We start from the raw sequence: 23,870 nt of genomic DNA, 5'->3' as shown, positions 1-23,870 counted from the left end.
CCAGTGACCAAATAACTTGAGTCACACAAGTCTGCCGGGGAAAATTATGCAAATCTCCCGAGATGAAAAGTCATCATTTAAAGTCATGAATACCAATCAAGTGGGGTGTAAAAATTGTGAGTTCAATAAAAAAAATAAAAAAATTCGGAAAGGCTTGGGCTTCGCCCACGACGGAGGATGAGAAGGCACCAAACATGGAGGAATCAATTGCGTGACGCTTGCAGTGCAAGCAAGCAGGCGGGTCAATACGAGCGCCATAAAATGCCTTTGATGTCCTCATCAAAGTCTGTCACCATTCAACTCTCAAGTCTTATAAGTGGACAAACATTTGCACACATACCTGGATGACGATTAAGTCTCTTAGAAATGGGTATCCTTCATTTCATCGAGTAGTACCGATACCCGACCTTATAGGCAGACAACTTGTGTGGCCATTTCACAATTAGAAACTAGGAATTAGATATTAGAATAGAAAATTGCCAGTTATTTCATGCAATTTTAAGGAAAAATACAATATTCTTTAAAATAATCTGTCATTGTTTTTTTTTATTTTATGCATCAGAAGTAATAGTGGTATCGGTACTTGGTATTGGTTTCTGTGACTACTCAAGTTACATACTCGTATAAAGGTCTGGGAAAAAAGTGGTATCGAACATCCCAAATTTTGTCATTCGGATGTATGTGATTTACTGCATGCTGTTCCGCCAACGACATTGTGTGCTAATTAAATAATACTATCCAATCACACACACACAAAAAAACAACATGATCCCAGGTGATTTCATTAAGTCATTTTGATAATGTATATTTTATTTTCATGATCATATTTTTCATGTGTTCCTGAAATTGCACTGCACGCTGTCATTATGGGGTAACTGCTATCTGATTTCTGCGACGTTAAAAGCCATCATTTTGACGTTCTTCAATAGAGGTGGAAACCGTGGCTATTTGCAGGATAAATATTTCCGTTTGTGTTTTGGAATTTATGAGATTATGCGTTTAGTTGGACGTTGTCAAGATTAAAATGTCTGCATTGTCGTAGTTAAATATCAATTGATGTAAAAACCTTTCACAAATTTGAAATACATTTGCTAAATAGTAAACAGTTAGCTTGCTGAGGGAAGGTTACCATATGTTCATTTATTAAAGTTACATTAGCCAAAAATGCACACCCATGCACAGTCTGTCAGCAAGCTCATATATATTGCTTTTATCATATACATTGTCAGCTGGCAGTTTACTTTAATTAACAAAAAAAAAAGAAAAAAGAAAAAAATGGGAGCTTTACCAATTTGCATTTGGAAGAGGATAACATCTACCTGATACAACATATATGATGTTCATTGAAAAATTCTTGTGAAATGGGGCAGTCTGTAAGGAACCTTAAGGTGACATTGACTCAGGTATGGGGGGAAAAAAAACACTGTAGGAGTGTGTAGCTGTGTGACTGAAAACATTTTATAAACGTTAGACACACAAAACACAGGCTCATTTTTTGTTCAAATAATCAAGCTCAACAGCCAATGGGGAATAGGAATTGGACCGTGCCCACTGGCCGATAATACATCACATGCTTATCAGTGAGTCTACACAAGGTCACTGGGCGGCCCGCGCACCTAAATAAGGCATTTAGCAGGTAATTAGGGAAGGGGGGTTGGAAAGACAGATCTACGCCCCAAATAGAGGGAGCAAAGATGGAGGATGGCGTCTTGTCATCTGATATGACAAAGATGGGGGGTTGTTGGGCGGGGGTCACGGGAGACTTGTTGTGACTCATGGTCTCAGTCGATGGAGCCTCCAGAGGTGGCACACTACTGCCACCTACTGCCTACCGGCAAGCAAGACATCTGCAGTGGCCAAGATCTGTCACAGCACAGTAAGAAGGTGCTTATGACCCGCGGGGAAAGAGGAAGAAGAAAAGAAAAAGACAAGCGGAAGCAGGACTTACTCATCTCTGGCAGCATTTCCATCAAAAATGCCCTAAGAGGTGCCTTGTCACCGAAAGTATACCAAAAAAAAAAAAAAAAAGAAAGAAAAAAGAAGAGCATTTATGATGCCTCAGATAAATAAACAAGCAGTGTGAGTTTTTCAGCCTGCAGCAGATGGGAAAAAATACAGCAAGTAAATCGTGAAAATTACGTGACAAGTGGAGCTACACTTTGAGATGACTGGGGGAGAGAGGCTTCTAGCTCTTTCATGCCACTCCCAGGTAAAGGCTATCAAACCGAACCCTAATCCTGAAGTCCAAAATTAAAGTACCACTGATTGTCACACCCATTAGCTTAACTCTTTGACTGCCAAAGACGTTTCATGATGATTAGTAAAATTCCAATGAATGGAATGCGATCTTTCATTGAGTAGCCACATTGTATATGTAGTAAAGGCAAAAAATATTCTTTTTGCCTTGAAAGATGAGTTAAAATGCTCAAAAGTGGCTGGCACTGTGGATTTTTTTATTTTGTTTTTATAACGCCTGGCAGAAAATGTGAACACACAATGCCATGGGCGTGCTAACAAATAGCAGCTAACTGTGCAGTAACAGATGTAGGCAGACAACATCACAATACTCACAGGCATATATTCTTTATCCTTTCTGTAAAATGACCAATGTTTCTACATCTTAGTCACTTTGAGTAGGTGTGAAACTCGGTTTTTGCAATCAAAGCGTGCAGGAGTGCTACTGGATTGGATTGTTGTTTTTTTGTTTTTTTTTGTATTTAAATGTGTATTAGGTGTTCTTGAGAACTTAAACAAAAAGCTGAGGCACTAAGCAGTTGTGAATAAAAGGTCTTAATTTGATTAAAAAAACTGCCACACATTTCAGCCTTAGTAGTAGCTTGCCCTGACGAAGGCATTCAAAAAATAAAAAAAAAATAAAAAGGTCTAAACGTGTAGGCGATGTTCTAATCTACTGGCCATGTTAAAATTAAGGCCTTTACTCACAACTATGAGCTTCCTGTTTTGTTTTTGTTTTGTTTTTTAAATCGTCTTCGTTTTTGTCTGCATGGCTATATTATACTGCTCCCCAGTGGCCAAAGCTGCACCCACCAAAAGAGCTGCAACAAATTAATCATGATGCACAACCTCTTTGATTATACTATTTTATTATGTTATTACTAAATGTTTTTTATATAAAAGTACAATATTATAGTGTTATTAAAATTACACAAAAGTGCCTGCTTTTATGGCTATTGGGCTTTTTTGAGGAAGGTTGAACAGTTTGACTTTATTTTATCTGCATTTAATTCTGTGGTACAGTGATTAAGTTGTAATGTTAACCTAATCTAAGAAGGAATAACTCCACTTTGTCTACAAACCTACTAAGGGTTACCAGTGACGACAAAAGGGAAAAGTGATGATAAATCCACACTTGCTCTCCGTTAAGTATCTGTAAGTACTAAAAGTGTGAGTAGTTTTACAGTATTTTCAATGTTATAATCTGAAATGCCATTCGTACCACTGCCTGTACAGTTAATAAATATTATGGAGGAGGAAAATGAGGCAGGTGTAGTCTCTCCAGCCATGAAAGGTAAGTAAAAAGCCTTTTACGCCACATCATTTTCACTCTATCACCTTGGATTTTTTTTTTTTTTTTTTTTTTTTTACTGGGGCGGGAAGGGTAGGACTATCGGGACATGGCCTACATCCAGTCCCAAATAAAAAAAATGAAGAGGCGTCAGCAGGATTGACTTGTGGGGATTGGACCTTCACTGGCCCGCCACTCTATCTATCCATCAGTCAGGTAATAGGAAGTGAAAAGCAGAGGGGAACAAGACAGATGGATAGATGGACATGCATCAGAGACATATGGTGCATATCTGGTGATTAGATTGCTTTTTTCACAAGTTTTTTTTTTTTTTTAAAACATAAATTAATTTAAAAAATCTGATAGAATAATTTCATTAAGTATACCATTCAGCTGAGAATTTAGCAATTTGATTAGTAAATTAAAGAGTAACTATTAAAAAAAAAATGGATTTTTCTTATTTAAAAAATTATTATTAAAAATACTTAAAAATACTCATAAAAATATATTTTTTTTTAAATAATTACAATAATGAAAAAATAAAATTTTATATAATGAAAACGATACTATTCATGTAGCAGACACAGCAGCTTGGGATTCACATCATGCACGACAAAACAAACCAGATGAGTGCTCTTAGTGCTTCAAACCATTTCGAAGTGAACAGAAGGGCTTTGGCTTGTTCCTTTTCCCTACACCAAATATTGCCTGGCACATCCCAGCCCCTCTTTTGGGGAGATCTGAGAGACAATATAAATGTTTCATTCCACCGCTTTTTGTGTGCATTCATTAAGCAAGCTTCCCTTGATCGCAAGCTTTTATGTAAGCCTCAGGCAAGCCGTGAATTTAATCAGGATAGTCGAAGGGAAAAAACAGAAAGAAAAGAAAAAGGTCTAGGGGGAGACTTTGGGGATGTTTAATATTTTTCTACTCTGTTGCTTGAGAAAAATGAATCCAGTGAAGGCAGTAATAGGGGGTGAGATGATGTGGAAATGTATATTATCTTACACCAACTGTGCTGTCCATCTGCCTCCATTGAAGCTAATATGCGTTGACAAGTAGGAGGGAGTGTACTCTGCATTGAGGACACTTTCCTCTCCCCTTCCCAAGGCCCTGGCCAATAACCTCCAAAGCTAATATGTGCCTGGCTTTTAGCAGCATGAGCCAGCGATTTTGGGCCTAATTGGACCGGGACCCTTTCAAGGTGGCCGTCAAGCTTTGTTTATGGCAAGAGAAGAAAAACAAGTGCCAGGGGAATGCAAAGGGGTCAGCTTTTATTCATTTTTACCTTGGTGTCGGTTCTAAAAGGTAATCAAGGCTTTTGTTTGAAACGGAGTGCTGCTACGGCATCAGCTTTTAGGATGGGAGAGAAACGCAAACTTCAAGGCCAAAACCTTGTCCTGTGTCAAGTCCGAGCACAGTATGAGGGATTGGCAACAGGGTTAAAACTATTGGAGATTGTTCATTATAGTTGCTTTTATTTCGAGTTGGCTTTTGTTTTCTTAAAAGGGGCACGAAGCAGGATTCAGAGTTTTTGCACATTTGCGACCCCTCTGGCGGAACGTGGAATGGACCCCAGCGACATGCACACAGCCAGGGGCGTGCGCGACTTCACGGGCACGAGTAAACCTCCAAATTAATTTAACAAACGTCAACACGGAGCACGACTTTTTCATAGGCTTAACTCTTTTACTGCCACCCGTTATCAAGGAAAAACTTTGATATGACAGAGGCTTTGATCATTGGCGAAAAGAGATACAATGCTTCCATCTGCTGGCCATAGTTTAGAGTGTTTTAGATTCCACAACCCATTGACCAGGCAGAGCTGCACTTAGACATTGCACTGAGAAAAAAAAAAAAAAAAAATTGTTGACGGTATTTAACATTTATGGCAATATACGTCGTGATTTTACTGATCGTTATTAAACGTTTTTGGCAGTCAAAGAGTTAATAATGTCTACAGAGGTAAGAAACGTATTAATCTTCAAGTTACTTTGTATGTTAAACTAATTTTGAGTGACAAAAGCTTACGTATTTACAACCTCCCAAATGCATCCTGTGAATCCGATGACATTGAGGATAGCACTGCGTTGCTAATATCCCCAAGTGTGGAGACATTAGTAAGCGACCGTGTGGTAGTTTTATTCTGCACTGCTAATCATAAATAGACCCTATCGTATTTTCGTTACGAAGTCTTACCTTTTTAGCAAAAAGTCAGCAAGCTGTGAGTCCCGTTTCATCCCCAGGATAGCTCTTAGCTCTCTCCACCTGACAAACGCTGCTCCTATATTTATCCGCGTCCTCCCGTGACGCTGGTCTTAAAGTTTTTTACTTCTCTTTGTCTTCCGTGGAGTCTCCATAAGGGATTGAGACTAGGGGTGTGAATTGCCTAGTACCTGACGATTCGATTCGTATCACGATTCACAGGTCACGATTCGATTCGATACCGATTAATCCCGATACGAATGGTCACGATTCGATACCGATTAATCCCGATACGAATTTATAAGTCGATTGTTGCGATTTTTTTTCATTCATATTTAGAAAATACTAATCAGTAAGCTTGTAGAGTGTAAGATTTATATGAAAATGTATTATTTATTTATCTGAAATTTCAGTCTTATAGAGGTTGTAATCTGTTTCATGTTTGAACAGCATTAAAATAAAAATATTAAGGCTTAATGTGCCGTTCATATAACATTCTTCCATGCTCAAGGTGTGAATCCTAAAAAAAAAAAAAAAAAAAAAAAAAAAAAAATCGATTTTGCCTATTATTGAATCGATTCGAGAATCGCGCGATGTAGTATCGCGATATATCGCCGAATCGATTTTTTTTAACACCCCTAATTGAGACGTATTGGGTGCAGGTCTCTTTAAATCCAATTTGAATTAGCTGTCCTGTCCGTGAAGTTGCGTGAACAATCGCGAGGGCTAACAGGGACAATAGCGTGAACGCGCATGACGTCATGTTCAGAGCCACAGTTAAAGTTTCCGGCCCGAACGCTCCAACATTTTTTCCTTTTACAGAAAAATAGGGGCAACAGTCATTGTGCCATAGTAGTGCCTCCTGTCCATAATACAATTCTTAAAACGTGTGCGGGTGAAAAATATGGTTATTTTAACACTCAAATTTGAGTCTAATCTTGCATCGTGCACCTATAAATTTAGTATTAATTTCTTTTCAGAGCTAGTTTGTTAGATTTATTTTTTCAAAAATGCTTATAGATTAGTAATAGTTTTATTTTATTTTTAAATATGGTGTACTTGAATACAAGTTTAAAAAACATCATTAAATACTGTATAATAAAACTAATTACCAACTCAAATGCAAAAAACCTTAACTGCTTACAAAAAACCCACAACGAATTTACATTTTATGACACAAATATATAAGCTCACAATTTCATTAAAATGTAATATTGTATTTTTCTTTCAATTTTATGTATTTTATTTCATAAGAATATGTTTAATACATTTTGTTTTCATTTTTAATGTTTATTTCTGTTTAATAACTTTCACAATTGTTTTCATTATAATCTACAAAATTGGTAAGAAAATTCAGATGCATATCATCGCTGTCAGGTGGAAAATTTCTGTCTAAATATTGTCAAAATTTGGTCAGTTTCATAATATACGTATATATAGATATATTTTCTTTTTTACGAATAGATAGCAATGGTCATTCTCCATGTTCTGTTATTTTTAAAAGTTATTAACCAATAAGTATTGAAAATAGCTTGTGAGAATAACACTACCTCTTCTTGACTCTGCGAGTGCATTATGTCGCCTCAAGATTGAAAGTCTGTCGACAAAAACAAGTGAAAAAAGTTAGGTAGGATACATTTTTGTGGACCTCTTTTATTCAAAATCAATGGCCGTAGTACTGCCGAGTTGCAGAAGGAAGCCCGTCAGCCACGAGCGGAAGTTTGTGTGCAGATTAATCTCCATCCATTAAAGTGTCTAGCCAGCTCATCGTTTTTTTTGTTTTATTGCACCACTCATCACACGCTCTTGAACCTTTGAAATAGAGTTTGTGAAGATTACGTTTCCACAGTCGTTAGCTTTTGTTAGTATTAAGGCCTTTTCTCTTGTCAGGGGCTCGGAGTGAGCGCAGACAACAGTAAATTAGTGGCTGAACATTATAGGGAGGTGTTGTGATTATGTTGGTGCACAACAGTATAATATAGCAGAATAAGGTACAATAGCAACTTTAACAATGTTGCATTTCTCAACTCAAGCAAGACGGTGTTATTTTTGATTTTTTGAAAAGTATCGAGGTTGGAGATGCGAGGATTCCAGCTGACAGGGACAAAATTCTAAACACCTCACCTTGGCCACAAATTGTCTGTCCTTCTGGTCCAAATTGGCTGTGGGCGCCACGTAGTCCTTCCAGATGCGCACTTTACGCTCCTTAGCAGATCTGGACCAAAAAATAAATTTAAAAAAAATCAACCAGCATATAAGAAATAGATGGCTATAAAAGGACTGTTAGTCATTTCAGCACGAGACTTGATGACTGCTTGTTAGCTCACTAACATTACTCCTAAAATACACCTTGAGAATCTTCCACAGTGTGCCTTATAAAAGGTTTTGTTTTTTAGTACCTTTCAGCAGCTCGAAGTTTTTCAGCGCCCTGTGTGTAGACGGCCATGGACCAGTCCACGCAACGGGCAAAGCCTTCCTTGAGCAGCAGTTCAGTGATGTTGCCATTCTGTGTGTATGTGTGTGGAAGAGGGAGGGGGGTGGGGGGTGGGGGGGGGAGACAGTAGAATGAATGTGACTGGATGGTTATGTTGGCACCACCACCAGAGCGTGACAAACTGTTCTTTTCTCTTACCGGGTGCAAGATGGTTCCAATGATGACCTGGTTGGGGCAACTCTCCAGGATGATTTGCACGTCGCGCTGCAGCAAACGCGACTCGGTAAAGAACTTAGCCTCAGCGGCAAAGGACTCCGGCGACTCCGTGCCGTCTGCTTCCCGCTTGAACGTGGGACACTGTGAAAAACAATCATCATTACCATAATAATCTTTGTGCAATTTGTCTTATATTTGCTATGGCAGTCATTTTAAGCACTGCTTTGGTTGTCACCTTGTCGGGATACAAACAACAAGCACTTCAGCGGCCACCCTGGTAAGTAACAATACATCTTGAAGCAGCAGTTGAGTGAGATTATCTCGAGTAGTCACATCTTAGTTTACAGCAAGAAAAAAAAAAAAAAAAAAAAAAAAGATTGATGGGGAAATGCTGTTGAGCAGCTATGACATGGTGGCAGAACAAATAGAAACAAACAAGCAACAGAAGTAGGCAGTTGCTCTTTCATTGCTTCTTTATATATATTGTCCCATAAAACGCAATGGGATGAGGTTACCTTGACTCCAGACAGCATGACAGTGACCAGGTAGTAGTCAGGTAGCAGCAGGGCACGCACAACACTGCCGTCACGTACATGCTCAATGATGGCTGACAGGCGAGAGGACAGCGACAGGGTTACAAACTGTCTTTACAGATAATGTTGTATTTTATACATTTTATGGGGGTAAGAAACACCGTAATTTAAAAAAAATAAATAAAAATAGAATAAAATATACCGTATATAAAATGGATTTTAAAATTATTTAAAATGTCTAAATATCAATCAAAAAATTAGTAGATTGGGAAATGTACTTTACTTTAAAATTTAAAAATAAATAAATTGATCTATAATAATAAATATATAAATTTGAAATTGACCCAATTTGCATATGTTAGGTTTTTCAACAGGTTTTCCCTAGTGTAAAATAACTAATAACTAGTGCTGTCAAAGTTAAAGCGTTAACTAATTAATTAATCACAAAAAATTATCGCATTAATCGTTGTATTGCCACAGATCAATCACACTATTAATTTTGACCGCAGAAGATCCTTTTCAGCCAACAGCGGATGGTTACGTTAAAGGTAGCTGTTGGAGTATGAACAATAAACATAACTACATGCATTAAAGTAAAGCATTTAATGTTTACATAAGCCGTAGGTCATTTTTTCCCCCCATTTTAAATTATGTAAATAATTTATTGATTAGAAAAAGCAGGATGAGCGTGTGCAGTGGATATAAATTTTTGAAGATGTCCTCATAACATTAAATGTCGAAAAAATTAACGCATAACAGGTGCCCTTCAAATGTGCTTCAAAAGCCTTTTTAAATCAGTGATTAATCATGATTGATCAAAATACTAAGATTTGATTAATCTGATTAAAAAATTTAATCGTTTGACAGCTCTACTAATAACTAAAGATAAAAAATAATAAATTACACAAAATATATTCAAGTAAAAAAATATATACCATATATCTTTTCAATAGTTGAATACATGAAATCTAAAATATTGTATAGCTAGTGATAAAAAAAAATCAGTACATATACATGTAAAAAAAAAATCTGAAACATTTTAGATATATATCAAACATGATTGTGCACTATGCGCAGGGTTCTACAGTGGCCCCATGGCCACTAACATGACTGAAGTTCAGGGAACTTGGCTCGACCGAACTAGTACAAATTTCATAAATAAATACATAAATACAGTACGATGAAAATTAACACAATGACATTTACAGATCATTATTAATTTAATTACTAATAAGTTAAAATGCACGTAAAAATGTGTGTCATACAAAAAAATAAAAATAAAAATCTCATGTTGTTGAGTAAAGCCTTATGTTTGCAATTTTGCATTCATTAAAAAGCTGGCAGGATGAGAGTCACCTGTATGAAAGTCAATTTGTTCTTAAACGGCACTTAAATGTGTGGAGCACCATCTTTGCTTGGGGGGAGCAATGAGGAGTCTCTTTTCTTTCTCATTAGGTGGCCGGCTTGCAGGCCGGTGAAATGAGCTGAGCGGCTGTTAACAGCACTGAGCGCCACATTACAACTCTGAAGGTTGCGCTGGCGGGCGTCATTACATGATGCGCCACGCTCCTCCCCACACTGGATGTCCCAAGTCACACAGGGTGCTGCTGTTGCATACCGTTGATGGGCTTCTGGTGCAGGGAGTCCACAAAGTTGCGCGGGTTGTCGATGGTATACTTGAGGTCGCGAATGGTGTGCGCGCCACCGCCTTCGCTCCACATGCCCTTCCTGGACGCTTTCGCCTGGTCCTCCATCTCGCACAGTCTGACCTGGTCCAGACTGGAAGACGAAACATGCATTTAGTCTCATGTCAGTCATTAGTCATGTATCAATTACTAAAAGCAAACATTTAGATACATATACAATTCATAAATTGCTTTTATTTTAAATAGGTTAAAAAAATCATCACTGCCAAATGATATGAAATACAACTATGAAAACGTTCAGAAAATGATAAACATTTACAAGCAAAGACAGATGCAAATACTAAATACAGAATTAAGTCAACTTCCTGTGCCCCATTTCTTGACATTTACACAGAATAGCACCAATGAAAAAGGTTGGCTTCAACTGAATTGCACTACAACATACTTGGAGCCATTCCTAATATGTTGCCTGTATTGTGTTGCTAATGACAATGGCCAAAATGGACCAATTTACATGCCCGGGTGCTCCAAGATCCAAAACGACCAGTGACCATATCCTCGGAAAATGGCAGTCGGCTTGTGAACACGTTGGCTTTCACTGTCCAACACCATCATCATAATCTTCATTATCCTCCCATAACCATCAGTGGACAAAGTCACACTGGATAATGGCTAATGGAGCCACTGGGGGGAAACTAAGTAAGTGTTTTTGTGTGTTTAGTTTAGTCAGAGAGGTCATGTGACTAAAGCTCTAGTGAGCCAATCAGCTTTAAAAGACAGAGCACTGCTGCCACCACATGGACACTGCCGGAACTATCCTTAGTCTCAACATTGTTTTCTCGCAAAGGCACACCATTTGTCACATGATGACTGATGTTTTTATGACACATGAGTGTACAACACGCCACTATTGCCTGCAAGCCACTGGCATGCACTAAGTACAAACCAGAGAAGCCAGTGTCACCTGTGGTTATGAAACATACTGAAATACACTATAGGTTATCTTTCAAGCACTTTAGGTTTAAAGTAGGAGAAAAATCTTACTTGTTGCCTCTGATTCCTTCTCGCCGCACCGTGGCAAGGCCCTCGTTCACCAGCGACTCAGCGATGTTCTCGCCTGTTGTGTCTGTGCAAGTTAAGGGGGAAAAAATAAAAAATAAAAAAATAAAAAAGGGGGTGTTTTTTCCCCACAAGAATGAATTGAAATACCAAAATCCATTTAGGCTTCTCCAAACCACTAAATTTTCATTGGTACTTAAGAAATCTATCACTGTATTGGAAAACATAAAAATCTGAAATAGTTTTTAAAAGATTTTATCAAGTGCAACATGTTCTGTGCTTGGCTAATGTCCGGCATGGCATGTGTGTTTATTGTGCTGATTTCTAACTATGTATCATAACATTACAAATCTAGCAGACCAACAAGCGACTGTTTTACATCACCCCGGTGGGCACTATTTTGAATAACTCGTACTACCTGGTTCTGCCACAGCCCAGGGGATGTACTGACCTTTTCCCAGGTAGACCATGCCGTACTCGCGGCCCAATGGTGTCTTGATCTCAACAGTGAAGCACACCTCTTTGCCAATGAGCTTCTTGCGCAGGAACTCTCTGGCTTGAAAGGCCCACGGCTTGGGGCAGGTATATTTAAAAAAAAAAAAAAAAAAAAAAAAAAAAAAAAAAGGTGGATTACAAGCATGACCAGGAATTGGAACTCTGTACTGAGTAGTAGGAGTCCACCTTATGTTGCACAATTTGAAATATATGTATATCTTATATTAAGATTGTAACAAATGGCACTGATCAGAAAATGCTACAGTGAGCAGTTTTACTTTATTCTAGTATTGTATAGTGGTTTAGTGAATTTATTTTTGGTTTTGTTTCATTCAAGTAGGGGTGAAAAAGACCTTGAAAAATTTGAGTGCCTCAACTGAGAAAAAAAAAAATAATAAAGCTACGAGGATTTTTTTTTCTGCCTCCGGTTCCTGTGTATTTGCTGTGCATGGTCGTGAAGACAGTCAAGCTAGCCTTGGCAATGCTATGCATGACGGTAAGATAGAGCCAATGTGGCGAAAAGGCCAGCTTAAAAAAAAAATCTTTTATTAAGTTGTTTGGAAAATGGACTGATGGATGGACTACACGTTTTGATGCTGACAGCCTGACATAGTTGCAGTTCCTGCTGATCCATTTTATAGTGATGGAGAAACCAAAGCTTTCTGAAGCAGTGAATCAATATGAAGCAATGCGTCTTTAGTCTTGCTGTTTGCCACTATAGGCTAATGTATTTCTGGTGAATAAACGGAGCAAAAACTGCTTAGAGGTACGAGGATTCCAACTGACACCAACACAACAGTAGTGGGCCATGGCTCAGCTCCTAGCGTGGCTGTCACCCAACCTGAAGGTTATGGGATCGTTCCTCAGCCCAGCCATAGTTTTTTTTTTTCGTTTTGTTTTTTTCCCCATTAAAAAAAGTAATTGTTTTTTACAGTGCACCCTTCCTGGTTCTCAACGACTTAATGCGCGCAAAAGCTCTGCTCCTCGCCACCCACAATCTTGCCCCGAAGAAGCATTGTGAGTTTGACTCAATCAAATTGATTGACTCCACCCCTCCCTACCTGGAGTGACACGTCTACTGTCACAGCCGATCACTTCCGCGATCACGTGATTTTCCACCAAATGAAGCACGGCATCGGAACAACGTATCGAGACACTTCTCGTCGCGAGAGCTCGACACTTGCCGAGCGTCTGCTTCGAGCGTGACGTCACTAGATGTTCCACTGGATCCAGCGAGACCTCGAGTCGACTTATTGTGAGATACTTCTATTGCGCGAGCGCCTCGACACTTGTCTCAAGCGTCTGCTTCGAGCGTAACATCACTACCATTTTAAAGACACCAGGCTGACTCAAATGTGTTATTTAATGCAGAAAAATCACTCCTGAGGTTTTGACATCAATTTGTCTCATAGCCCAAAACCTTTCAAAGTTTCTCAAGTAGAAAATACAGTTTTAGTTCCATTTAATATACAGCCAATTATCTTTACTATACAGTGGTGTGTCTTGAGTTTAATTACATAGTGCTTGAACTTTAAATTTATTATTAGAGTAGTTTTACTTTATATGAGTTTTATTTCACAGCTACCTAACTTTCTTTTTGTTCAATAAGATTAAGTTTGATTCATTTTTTCTCTTTGTTACCCAGTGATTAAGTTCTCTTTAATAAAATGTTAACACGTCACATGCCTGTGCAGAACAGTAAAAGTTTTAGAACATTTGGAAGTCAACCAGCATAGTTGACTGCAATTAGACGAACAGACAAGCATTGCGGAACAGATTCCTCCCAGAAACAATAGCTACCACGCCTCGAATAGGAGTGTTACCTCAACACACATGTAAACAAACACACACGCACGAATGCAACACACCTCGTCGGGGGTGTCCTTAGTGTCGGGCTGGCTCTGGGCAGCTCGCCGGGCCATAGCACCCGCTCGGACGTTGCTGAGGTTGATCTGGCGCTCTGGAGGCGGGCCGCCGCGAGGCTGGCCTCGCACGATGATGGCACACCCCGACAGCACCTGGAGAAAAATACCAATGCAATAACTACCATGACAATAGTGATGATAAGGCAGTGAGACGAGACGTCAGATACAGAGCTGTCAATTTCTAATTTTTGCCTGTTGCTATGGTGACAATTAGCCCAAGGTAGAGTTTGGCTTTTGACAACCATGGTATTCGCGTGGATCTGTGCAAATAACTTATCTGCGGGGGTGGGCGGATGTTGATCTAAGATGGGGGGGAGATAACAGCGACAATAAATCACTACATCTTAAAAAAAAATAAATAAATAAATCACACCAGCTGACAAAATTCTTAAGATCCTGTGAGCAGCAGGGCTTTTTTTTTTTTTTTTTTAGCAGAAAAAACCCCCCAACACATTTATCGTTGAGTGCATGATGGTGATGGGGTCTTGAAAACACTAGCTACGTGTCAGTCTCGTGGAGTGTGTGTGTGTGTGTGTGTGGGGGGGGGTCCAAGTAGTGCTCCCCAAATATCGGAGCAGCAGGATATAAAAGTTAAGCTCTTGGCTTTTTTAGAAACAAGCAAATGTGGCTAACTCAAAGTTCACCCCCAAGTCAACACTGTTAAGACTACGCTGTCCCTCAAGTTTTCTGGGAAACTTCACATCTGTCGCGGCTGGAGCGACGAGGTCGCAACAAGTTCGCTTTCCGCTTTGAAAATCCCCCGCAGCGGCTGCACAAGTTGCCTGTCACTCGCCACGTCGCGCGTTCGCAAGTCGAAAATCACTTGACGTGTGTTCAAAACGTTTTTGGCAGCAGCTCGTTAGCAGCGGGTTAATGTTAGTTGCTGACCCCACAGCACTTGGGATGACACACTGACAAGCACATGCGTTTACTACACATTAATTCCCTGATATAGCAGCTAAACCCTGAATGCGACTCCACTACATCAAAGTCGCTGATGCTAGCCGGCTAACTAGCGCCCACACATGAGGGGGGCTCTTACCATCTTAACTATCCCTCTCTGGAGCCCAGCAGAGGGAGCAGAGGCTGTCTGAGCAGGAGCCGAAACAGATGCCATATCCAGCGGTTTGCTTGTCGCCGTAAGAGAGAGAGGGTAGACCGGGCAAAAGGGAGCTGGGACTGCTCTACAGAAAGCCAAGAGAAAAAGGCTTCGCGTTGGTCAACACACACGTTGTACCGGAAGAATACCCTGTCACGCACGCATTTACGTCACTTAGCTACACAAGCTACTTCCGGTCCGTAATGAATGGGAGTGAACGGGGCAGGCACGGAGCCATGCTCGCGAAACCAATGAAGCACTTCCGGGTCAGTGCATGAGACACGTCAGCATAGCTGGATTTCGGATTTACTTATTTATTTATTTATTTATTATACAAAATATTAAAGAACACAGAAATTGAAAACAATTTGTTCTTTTAAATACACAATTATGATTCCCAATGTCGGTTTTTCTCAATTATGAATTATATTTTCTTTTGGGACGTCAGGGCTAGGGGGTCATAATTTACAGATTATTTTTATTTTTTATTTATTTTTTTATTTTTTATTTTTTTTACAGTTGACATGTGTATCTTGTGTTTAGCCCGAAACGTTCTCATGACTTGATTTGAGCATATTGTAGCGAGCAGTGACGGGAGTCGGAGGCAGTGTTGAAGTCCGGAGCCAAAGACCGGCGATTTATTGACATCAGCTTCTCAGCGTTTAACAGCAACAACAACTCACTCTGCGCGAGGCTCACAGACCTACTAACATCTCGTCCTTTTATCCTTTCATCCTTTCATCCTTTCATCCCAACAAACTCCCCCTTCGTCCCAACGTTCTGTGGGTGAATTATGTTCCAATCACTACAATATTTTATATGGTATGCTTTCATTGTCAATTCGCAGGGAAGCTCGTCTTGCATTTGCTAATGAGTCACTTTATGACTGAAGAAAAGAGGCACTGTAGTTTGTTACTTGTGCTTTATTTTTTGGAGAAACAAAGACCAGTTTAAGATATTGCTCTGTTTAACTCAGGGGAACACATCTGGGGAGGACACCCAGCTGTCCAGCTAAATAAATAAATGACTAAAAGTGAAAAAAAAAAAAAAAACGGACAGGGCCGATAAAAAAAAATATATATAATTCGAAAATGATATCCAAAAAATATATATAAATGGAAATAAACAACAAAAAGAAAAGAACAAATATATATATACATATATATAGGCTACACATAAATTTGTATTATATTTTTTATATCCGTTTTTATTTTCACTTTTAATCATTTATTTATTTAGTACATTTATTTAATTATATCTTTATTCAGTAATTTATTTATTGATTGATTTATTTAGTCGTTTATTTTTAATTTTGGCAGTTTGGGTCCGTACTGCCAAGTCGAAATGTTATTCAAATGAAGAAAGCTCCAGGAATGGATGACGATCTTGCGTGCAAAGCGATCGGCATGCTCTTGGGCTCCACGCTTGAGCACAGACCCCGTCCTGTGGCCGATGGTAACAACATGGTGCCAGCGTTTTCAGTTGGCCAGTCGCTTTCTATATACGGCTCTGCTTCAACGCAGCACTGTCGCCATCTTCTGGTCAGTAGGAGAAATGTTGTTATTGGCAACTTCCAATTTTCCATTCGCTCCAAACATATCGATAAACAAATTTAAGGTCATATAGTCAATCTTAATTTTCAAAAACAAATGTAGGACAACCGATTTAACGTCGTTTAAAAACAACATATGTGGAGTTATCTGCAAAGGCCTCGAATTTCTGTTTTCCATTTAGGCTGGAGATGGATCACGACAGAACAAGGTGTCATCAAAGGCGCTGTCGTCCTCTCCTGGTCAATATGAGAAATGTTTTCAGTGACAACTTCAGGGAATCCAAAATAAACAAATGTGCGGTTTTTCAGTTTGTGTCTCGTGCTATATTGTCTTTGAGTGTGTTGAAATTGGAACGTGTGAATAGGTGAATAAATGAAAAATAGGCGAATCGTAGAATATAAGAATTTTTTTTTTAATTAATTGTGAAAATAAAGAAAATGACTGTGAAAAATGTGACATTTTTGGTATGGGTGAGTTTTTGAAATGTTGAAATTTGTGGTGAATTGAATGAGCTGGATAGTTTGGCTTTCCAGTCAATGAAATTAATTTGTTTTGATGAATGTCTCACTGGAAATGAATTGGAATTATTTATTTATTTATTTATTTATTAAAGAAAGGTTGCTGGAATCAAATATAATAGGCTATTGATATAAACGAATAGTAATAACATATCCCCGAGACCCCAAATGGCCCATTTTTGTTTGTTCACCCATTAACATCATTATGGCATCTTCAAAGAGGAGGAAAATGAAGTAATATCCAATACTTTTGATTGGTCAATCATTTATAAAAAAAAAAAAATAACACCCACACGTGTTGACTGACCAACAGTATACACTTTTTTTATTTTTTTAATGAAATTTACGAAATTGTGAATGTTTCGGCCCGACGCCTTCAGCCTTCACACAATTTCTCACGTAACAACATGAGAGCACTTTGAGTTACAATAAGGAGGTTTTAGTGCAACCTGTAAAACAATAACCATTTATAATATGTTAATTGTTCGGTTGGGAAAACTTTTATGCTTAGACCTAATTCGATATGACACATTTAAAAGATCTTCCGGAAAATATTAACATGGCGAAAAAGAGCAATAAATGTCGTTTTTTTTTTAAACATTAAATGCACGTTTTCAACCAATTCAGAGTAGAATACTCACACAAAACAAGCACGACATTTTTTGGAAATACAGTATAAGTTATCTTCCCCCCCACAACATTAAATCTCAAACTAGATTGGCATGAGCACAAAACATGACTAAAACCGTGTATATATTGAATAAATATGTTTATTTTGACGTAAAAAAGGAGGCGTGTTCTCCTTTTACGCACAGTATAGGTACAGGCGCGCATCGGCGTGCTTTTCCTCGCCTTTACGCGGACGATTTTGACTCACTTCTCGTCGCTTCCGTGGCAGAAACCACGCGGGTTCACGTGTAAAACACTTCAAACAAGCACGCTGCGTGCGTCATTTGAAGGTCTTCCGTTTTGAGGGCAAAGTGGAGCCCCTCCAAGTCGAGCAATCCGAGCCTGGTTGAAGTTTTACGCACATGTAAGGCGCGGCTTTCCTCATCAACCAGCAGCGCGTTGGTGGAATTTAGCGCGCGCATACGCCGCGCAATATAAGTTAATAAATCAATGACAGCGTGTAATCAAAGAAATGGCTGACCCGATTGGAGGTGCGCTGGTTGGCAAGGAGATCCAAACCGGCTCGAATTCATTCCGCGCACACACACGGAGGGAGTGTGTATGCGTGTGTCCACTCACAGGTGGTTAATGTGTAATTTGCGCCATATGGCTCTTTCTTTTTTTCATCACGCACTTCCACCTGTGTGGACCCGACTCATGATATTCAATTAGTCACCAAACAAGGCCTCTCAAAGTCTCGTCACCGTGCACCGCATGTTTTCTTTTCTGCCCCCCCGCACAGTACGCAGCGCGCACGCATGCATGGACTAATATTTGCTCGTCAAATATTTCCCTTGGGCACATTTACAGCACATTTTATCTAGCGGGCAGCGTGTGGAACATCTGTGAGGTGATTTTGGGCCCCCCACGAGTGAGGTGCCCAGCTTGCGCGTTGGCCCTCCTCGGCTCGGTCGATTTGTTGACGTTCGCAGGGAAAATGTAATAACTCCGAGACGGTAAGCACTTTACCATATGGCACTTGTCCTTGGGCCACATTTCCAAATGTTTGCTTTATGGAAATCCTCCTCCTGCTGCTGCTTGTTTCTTCTTCTGCATCATCACACACTTGAACGCAGCACGTGGGAAACGGATGCGATCGAGGGTCATGTGACCAATCACCCCCGAAAGGACAATGACAGTCGATAACGTTGAAACCTTGGCATATGTCCTCCACCATCATACATGGAGCAAAATTGTATGGATCAAAATTTATTTTTCCAAGGGGCGTGAAGGCGTCAATTGCGCATTCAACTCAAGCCATTCAGTAGCCACACGGCATAGTTCTTATTTATCATATCTTTTTTTTTTTGACAATGGGCAGAATAAAACTCTTAGTCAACATTTGTATTTATTTATTTAAGGCACATATGGATATTGCACAATGTCACCCATTAAAAATGAATTGGAAAAACAATTCTTAAGAGTTTTGTTTTTGTTTTTGTCAGTAAAAATACTTATTTTGTCAAATTAAACCTGAGCACAGTTTGTAAGCTAACATGAAAGAAAAATAAAAAAAGCTATTCTTGTTTCTCAAGTGCACTGATTTAGACTCATTGTGCTCAGCAAAAGTTGATTTGGATCCATTTTTTGTGCATTTGCATGTTGCCCCAAATAAATGGAAGCAACATAAGCAGTACTGCACTATTTGTGCATTTTATGTCCTATTAACTCATGGGCCAAATTAAAATGTAACATTTGGAATGGTAAAAATGTGTATTTTTGGCTTATTTTGAAAAGCACTGATGGGAATTTGCACTTGTCATGTTGAATACAAGTATATTTTAATACGCCGACTGCCATGTTTCTTGCACTTCACATCCTTAAGGACATGAAAAGAAAAAAAAAAAAGTTGACATTTGTGGTTATTTGAACCCCACTCGTGAGCATCTAATTTAATATGGAGGCCTCCCTTCCAGATTGAAATAGCCAATATTGACATTTCAGGTGCTCCCCACGTCATGCACACGCCAAGCTATAAATGAGCTGAGGAGGCATCATGAGCGCCAGAAGTCAGCTGCGCCTCCAACCAGGATGTGCGGGACACATTTTGAGCAAGCAAATCAAGGTCTGCTACATTTTTTGACAGGGTGATCTTTCAAGGAAGTTGATGTTTGTTTGTTTGTTTGTTTTTAACAGCAGGCGGGAGTCTCAATCAACTGGGTGGGATGTTCCTCAACGGCAGACCTCTCCCGGACTCCAAAAGGAAGAAAATGGTGGAGCTGGCCTCGGAGGGGGTGCGACCAAGCCAGATCTCCAGAATCCTGCGGGTATTTGGAGTAAAACACAGTCATGCCTTGACTTAAGAATCATTTTTGGGGGGAAAATTTGGACAGAGGCTGCACTAAACGGTGGCAGAGAACCTCACAACATCTGGCCACGATTAGTTCACTAGTTAATGATCAGTTAATTAGTTAATTAGTTAATGATCAAAGTACAACTTTGCCAAATTTCTGTCATGACATGAAATAGAATGTCAACATTTTATGCTTCAATCAAATGGTGCTGCTCCTTCTGGTGCGCATACCAAAATCCAAAGTTATTTGTATCAAAGGTTATATTAGTTCACTAACACTGACGACAAAACTAAAACTAAAATTCACAAAACAATTTCGTTAACAAAATGAAAATGCTTTAAAAAAAACAAAAAACTAACTGAAACTACATTTTATGTTTACAAAAGTAACTAAAACTAACTATGATTATAGGAAAAATGTCCTTCGTTTTAGTCTTTGGTAATTAATTTCATGCATGAGCCTCTCGGGATGATTTTAAATGTGATTTTTAAGTAGATTTATTTTGCTATTAACAGAAGTGACGTCATCGAGCAGCAGCCAATAGAAAAACTTCAAATGACGTCGCTGCTATGGCGTTTCAGTTAAATATTACGTACAAGTAATACACATTTCTTGTTAAAACTAAAACTAACACTGAAACTAACTAAAACTAAGCATATATTAATAATAAGTATTAAAAACTATCAGAACCACCCTGAAAACTAATTAATAATAACTAAATTTAAAAAACAAAACAAAACGAAATAACTAAAAAATTCCCAAACCATAATAACTCTGCTTGTATCTCAAGGCACCACTTAGATTTCTTTTGCAGAAAATGGGATTCTCACATTTTTTCTAGGTGTCCACAGGCTGCGTGAGCAAGATCCTGAGCCGCTACCGACTCACCGGCCTGGTCCAACCCAAGACGATCGGCGGGAGCCGCCCGCGCCTCCTCACGCCCGCCGTCGTCGCCGCCATCGTCCGGCACAAGCGGGACAATCCGTCCATTTTCGCCTGGGAGATCAGGAAGAGTCTGCTGGACGCCAGGAGCTGCAAGGCCTCCGCAGTGCCCAGCGTAAGTCACGGCAATTTTCATTTGTCGTCTTCAATGACTTTTTAAGATTCTTTGTGGTTCGCAAGGTGTCGTCCATAAACCGGATTTTAAGGAGGATCCCCTTGGAGCAAGGTCTATGGAGCCACGAACACTGTAGGGTTGAACACAGTAAGTTGCCAGAACAATTAAAATGACTATTTATTTCATTTTGACTTCTGTTTTTTTATTCAGGTAAATTTTAATTAGTTTTTAGAGCAGGTTTGTTCATTACATTTCTTGACAATGCTTCGTTTTAGTTTAGTTTTCATTAGTTTTAGTGAGTTTTGGTTTTAATATATGGAGAATTTTATTGAGTGAGTGAAAGATTACAAAAAATAGGGTAAATGAGTATTGTGTAATAAAGTTAATCATATTTCTCAAACGATTGTTTGACCTTCCGGCTTCTGTATGAACAAACAGAATTGACAATGGACATTTTCGCGATAACTATAGTTAGTTTTAGATAGTTTTATAAATGTAAGATGATAGTTTACACTTTTATTTATCATTTTTTGCTAGTTTTCACCAACTGTAATAACCTGTTACCACAAAGAACATAAACATGTGGAGTTTTATTCAAACAAAAGTAGCTTTGCTATCATTTTGTGGCAGCAACAGGCAATTACAGTAAATTTTAGTTTAGTTTAGTTTAGTTTATTCATTTTTTCCTTTCGGACACATTACAGTTTACATCAATCACATCACATCATTTGCAACATTGACATCCGAAAGAAGGGCTGACAGGTAGAAGCCGAAGCTTATTCGAGACCCGTCCCCATCGACCCATTACTATAACGCATCAATCATATACATTATTTAGAATAGTCATTAATTTTTATCGTTATCCATCCCATACTATCCCAAACATAGCAGACAACAACAGCAAATTTTACCCCATTCCAGGGGTGTAGATTACTCACAAATGTCCACAACTGACGGGTGTTTACCTCATTTTTGAGCAGGTTTTTACACCACCACAGAGGAAGTATCCAGTGCGACCAATCCCAAAGTTGCCCACCAAAGAATCCGGACCACCTTCACTCCAGAGCAGAGTAAAGTCCTGGAAGAAGGTGACGATTAATTTCAAAACAATTCAAGACAAAATGAAAGAGTTTCTTCAACCTTGCAAACTGATTGCACTGCAGAGTTTTCCCACAGCCAGTATGCCGACGTGTACACCCGAGAGAAACTCTCAGCCCAGATCCGACTTTCCCAGGACACCATCAAGGTATGAGAAGAAAATTTTCCAGTCAAGGCGCTAAGTCACACCTGAACTTCTTGTGTCTCCAACTAAAAGGTGTGGTTTTCAAACAGACGGGCCAAGTGGAGGAGGGAAGCCCAACAAAGTAAGTTTGTTGACAATCAGTGGAATTTGTTGGGGACACTCAAGTATTTTGTCCTTCCCAGCTGCCGTACATCCAAAAGTACAAGGAAGGATTCAAATTCCACAGGTAAAAATGCTGCTTTGTTATCCGAAGCCACTCGTTGCGTAGCAGATTGGTTGGGTTCATTATTTTGACTGACCAGATTGGGTTGAAGATTGGATCGAGGGCAGTTTGTGGTGTGTGCTGAAGTTGAGCTCAATTTCATGCAACACACTTAGGAACAACTTTATTTACAAGCCGCTAACCAATTGGTTGGTAGCTTAAACTAATCAGTATGCACGTTAAAACCAGTTGGCTCAAAATAATCCAAATATAACCAGACCTTTTGGATTTATTCATTAAACGAGTTGGGTCAAAATGAATAACCCACAAAACAACCCCAAAATTGGGTTGTTTTGAACAAAAACAAACAAAAAACAGATTGCTTTGTTTATTTGTTTGGAGATGTTCACACTGTTTCTTACGCCGGCAGATGACGGCAGGACCATCATACGACAGCACATATCGGATGTTGCCCTGTGCTTACGCATGCAGGTTTGGCAAATTCACTCTAGCACTCAAGTGGGATTGAAGCTAGTAGGGGTTGGGTTTTTATATTGCCCAAAACTTGTAGAAGCTGGTCTAATAATGTCAGTCATAGAATAGAGCAGGGACTCTCAAACTTTTTACAACACCTGGAAATAATTAAGAACCATCTTAATATGCATTAAATAGTCAATCAAAATTGTAGACTTTTTTTTTTTTTTTTTAAAGTTGTTTCATAATCAAAATCAACTGGAACTGACCAATGATTTTTAGGAGGCTGTAGTCTAAAGTAAAATCAATTAACCCCCGAACAAATGATAATAAAAAATGTAATGTGTTTATAAAATGGTAAATCATACGCTACAATTTTATACTTTCTAACATAAATAGAATGTAAGATATTAAACACTTGTTTGCTTCTGGGGTGTGCAACTTGGCCATCTGGGGCAGTATAATACAGTCATGCAGATACAAACAAAGAAGAGTTTTACAACTACTCAGAGGATAAATAATTCATGCCTGTAATTGTTGGTATTTTATCATTTGTGAGCCCTTTGTGTTCAAATATTCATTGCTCCACGCATTATAATACCACCACATATATGTGCTACCCGTTTTCCTTTGTATGCCTTTGTTTGCCATTGTGTGCTAGCATTAACGTACTCCTCCTTGTATTGTAAATGTCTATGCCATGCAACTAACCTCCAATCTTT

General features: G+C 39.0%; 2 protein-coding genes across 2 annotated transcripts in view; one reads left to right on the top strand and one right to left on the bottom strand.

Moving 5' to 3' along the window:
• Positions 1-15,292, bottom strand: part of snd1 (staphylococcal nuclease and tudor domain containing 1) — a 132,756-nt gene extending 117,464 nt beyond the window's left edge. The window contains exons 1-9 of the mRNA XM_077500097.1: positions 15,082-15,292; positions 13,983-14,132; positions 12,071-12,191; positions 11,605-11,686; positions 10,533-10,693; positions 8,897-8,988; positions 8,364-8,522; positions 8,131-8,237; positions 7,856-7,946 (exon numbers count right to left, since the gene is read on the bottom strand). Coding sequence (XP_077356223.1) covers positions 7,856-7,946; positions 8,131-8,237; positions 8,364-8,522; positions 8,897-8,988; positions 10,533-10,693; positions 11,605-11,686; positions 12,071-12,191; positions 13,983-14,132; positions 15,082-15,156 — 1,038 coding nt within the window. The 5' untranslated portion in view covers positions 15,157-15,292. The remainder of the gene's footprint in view (positions 1-7,855; positions 7,947-8,130; positions 8,238-8,363; positions 8,523-8,896; positions 8,989-10,532; positions 10,694-11,604; positions 11,687-12,070; positions 12,192-13,982; positions 14,133-15,081) is intronic.
• A 4,617-nt stretch (positions 15,293-19,909) lies between these two features.
• Positions 19,910-23,815, top strand: pax4 (paired box 4). The gene is made up of 9 exons (XM_077498933.1): positions 19,910-19,943; positions 20,015-20,145; positions 21,014-21,229; positions 21,295-21,376; positions 22,207-22,317; positions 22,393-22,475; positions 22,545-22,593; positions 23,105-23,166; positions 23,810-23,815. Exons 1-9 carry the CDS (start codon positions 19,910-19,912, stop codon positions 23,813-23,815), a joined length of 774 nt encoding a protein of 257 aa, XP_077355059.1.
• The last annotated feature ends 55 nt before the right edge of the window (positions 23,816-23,870 follow it).

Source organism: Festucalex cinctus, chromosome 16, assembly GCF_051991245.1.
Source record: "Festucalex cinctus isolate MCC-2025b chromosome 16, RoL_Fcin_1.0, whole genome shotgun sequence".
In the NCBI taxonomy this organism is placed as follows: domain Eukaryota; kingdom Metazoa; phylum Chordata; class Actinopteri; order Syngnathiformes; family Syngnathidae; genus Festucalex; species Festucalex cinctus.
The sequence above is the reverse complement of the archived record's forward strand: the minus strand, read 5'-3'. Positions and strand labels throughout refer to the sequence as shown.

Excerpts from the sequence above, each read along its gene's own strand:
- pax4 (XM_077498933.1), top strand. The coding sequence starts at position 19,910 with ATGTGCGGGACACATTTTGAGCAAGCAAATCAAG. Across the intron at positions 22,318-22,392 it reads GAGTAAAGTCCTGGAAGAAG|AGTTTTCCCACAGCCAGTAT; the intron begins GTGACGATTAAT and ends ATTGCACTGCAG. Across the intron at positions 22,594-23,104 it reads GAGGAGGGAAGCCCAACAAA|ATGACGGCAGGACCATCATA; the intron begins GTAAGTTTGTTG and ends TTACGCCGGCAG.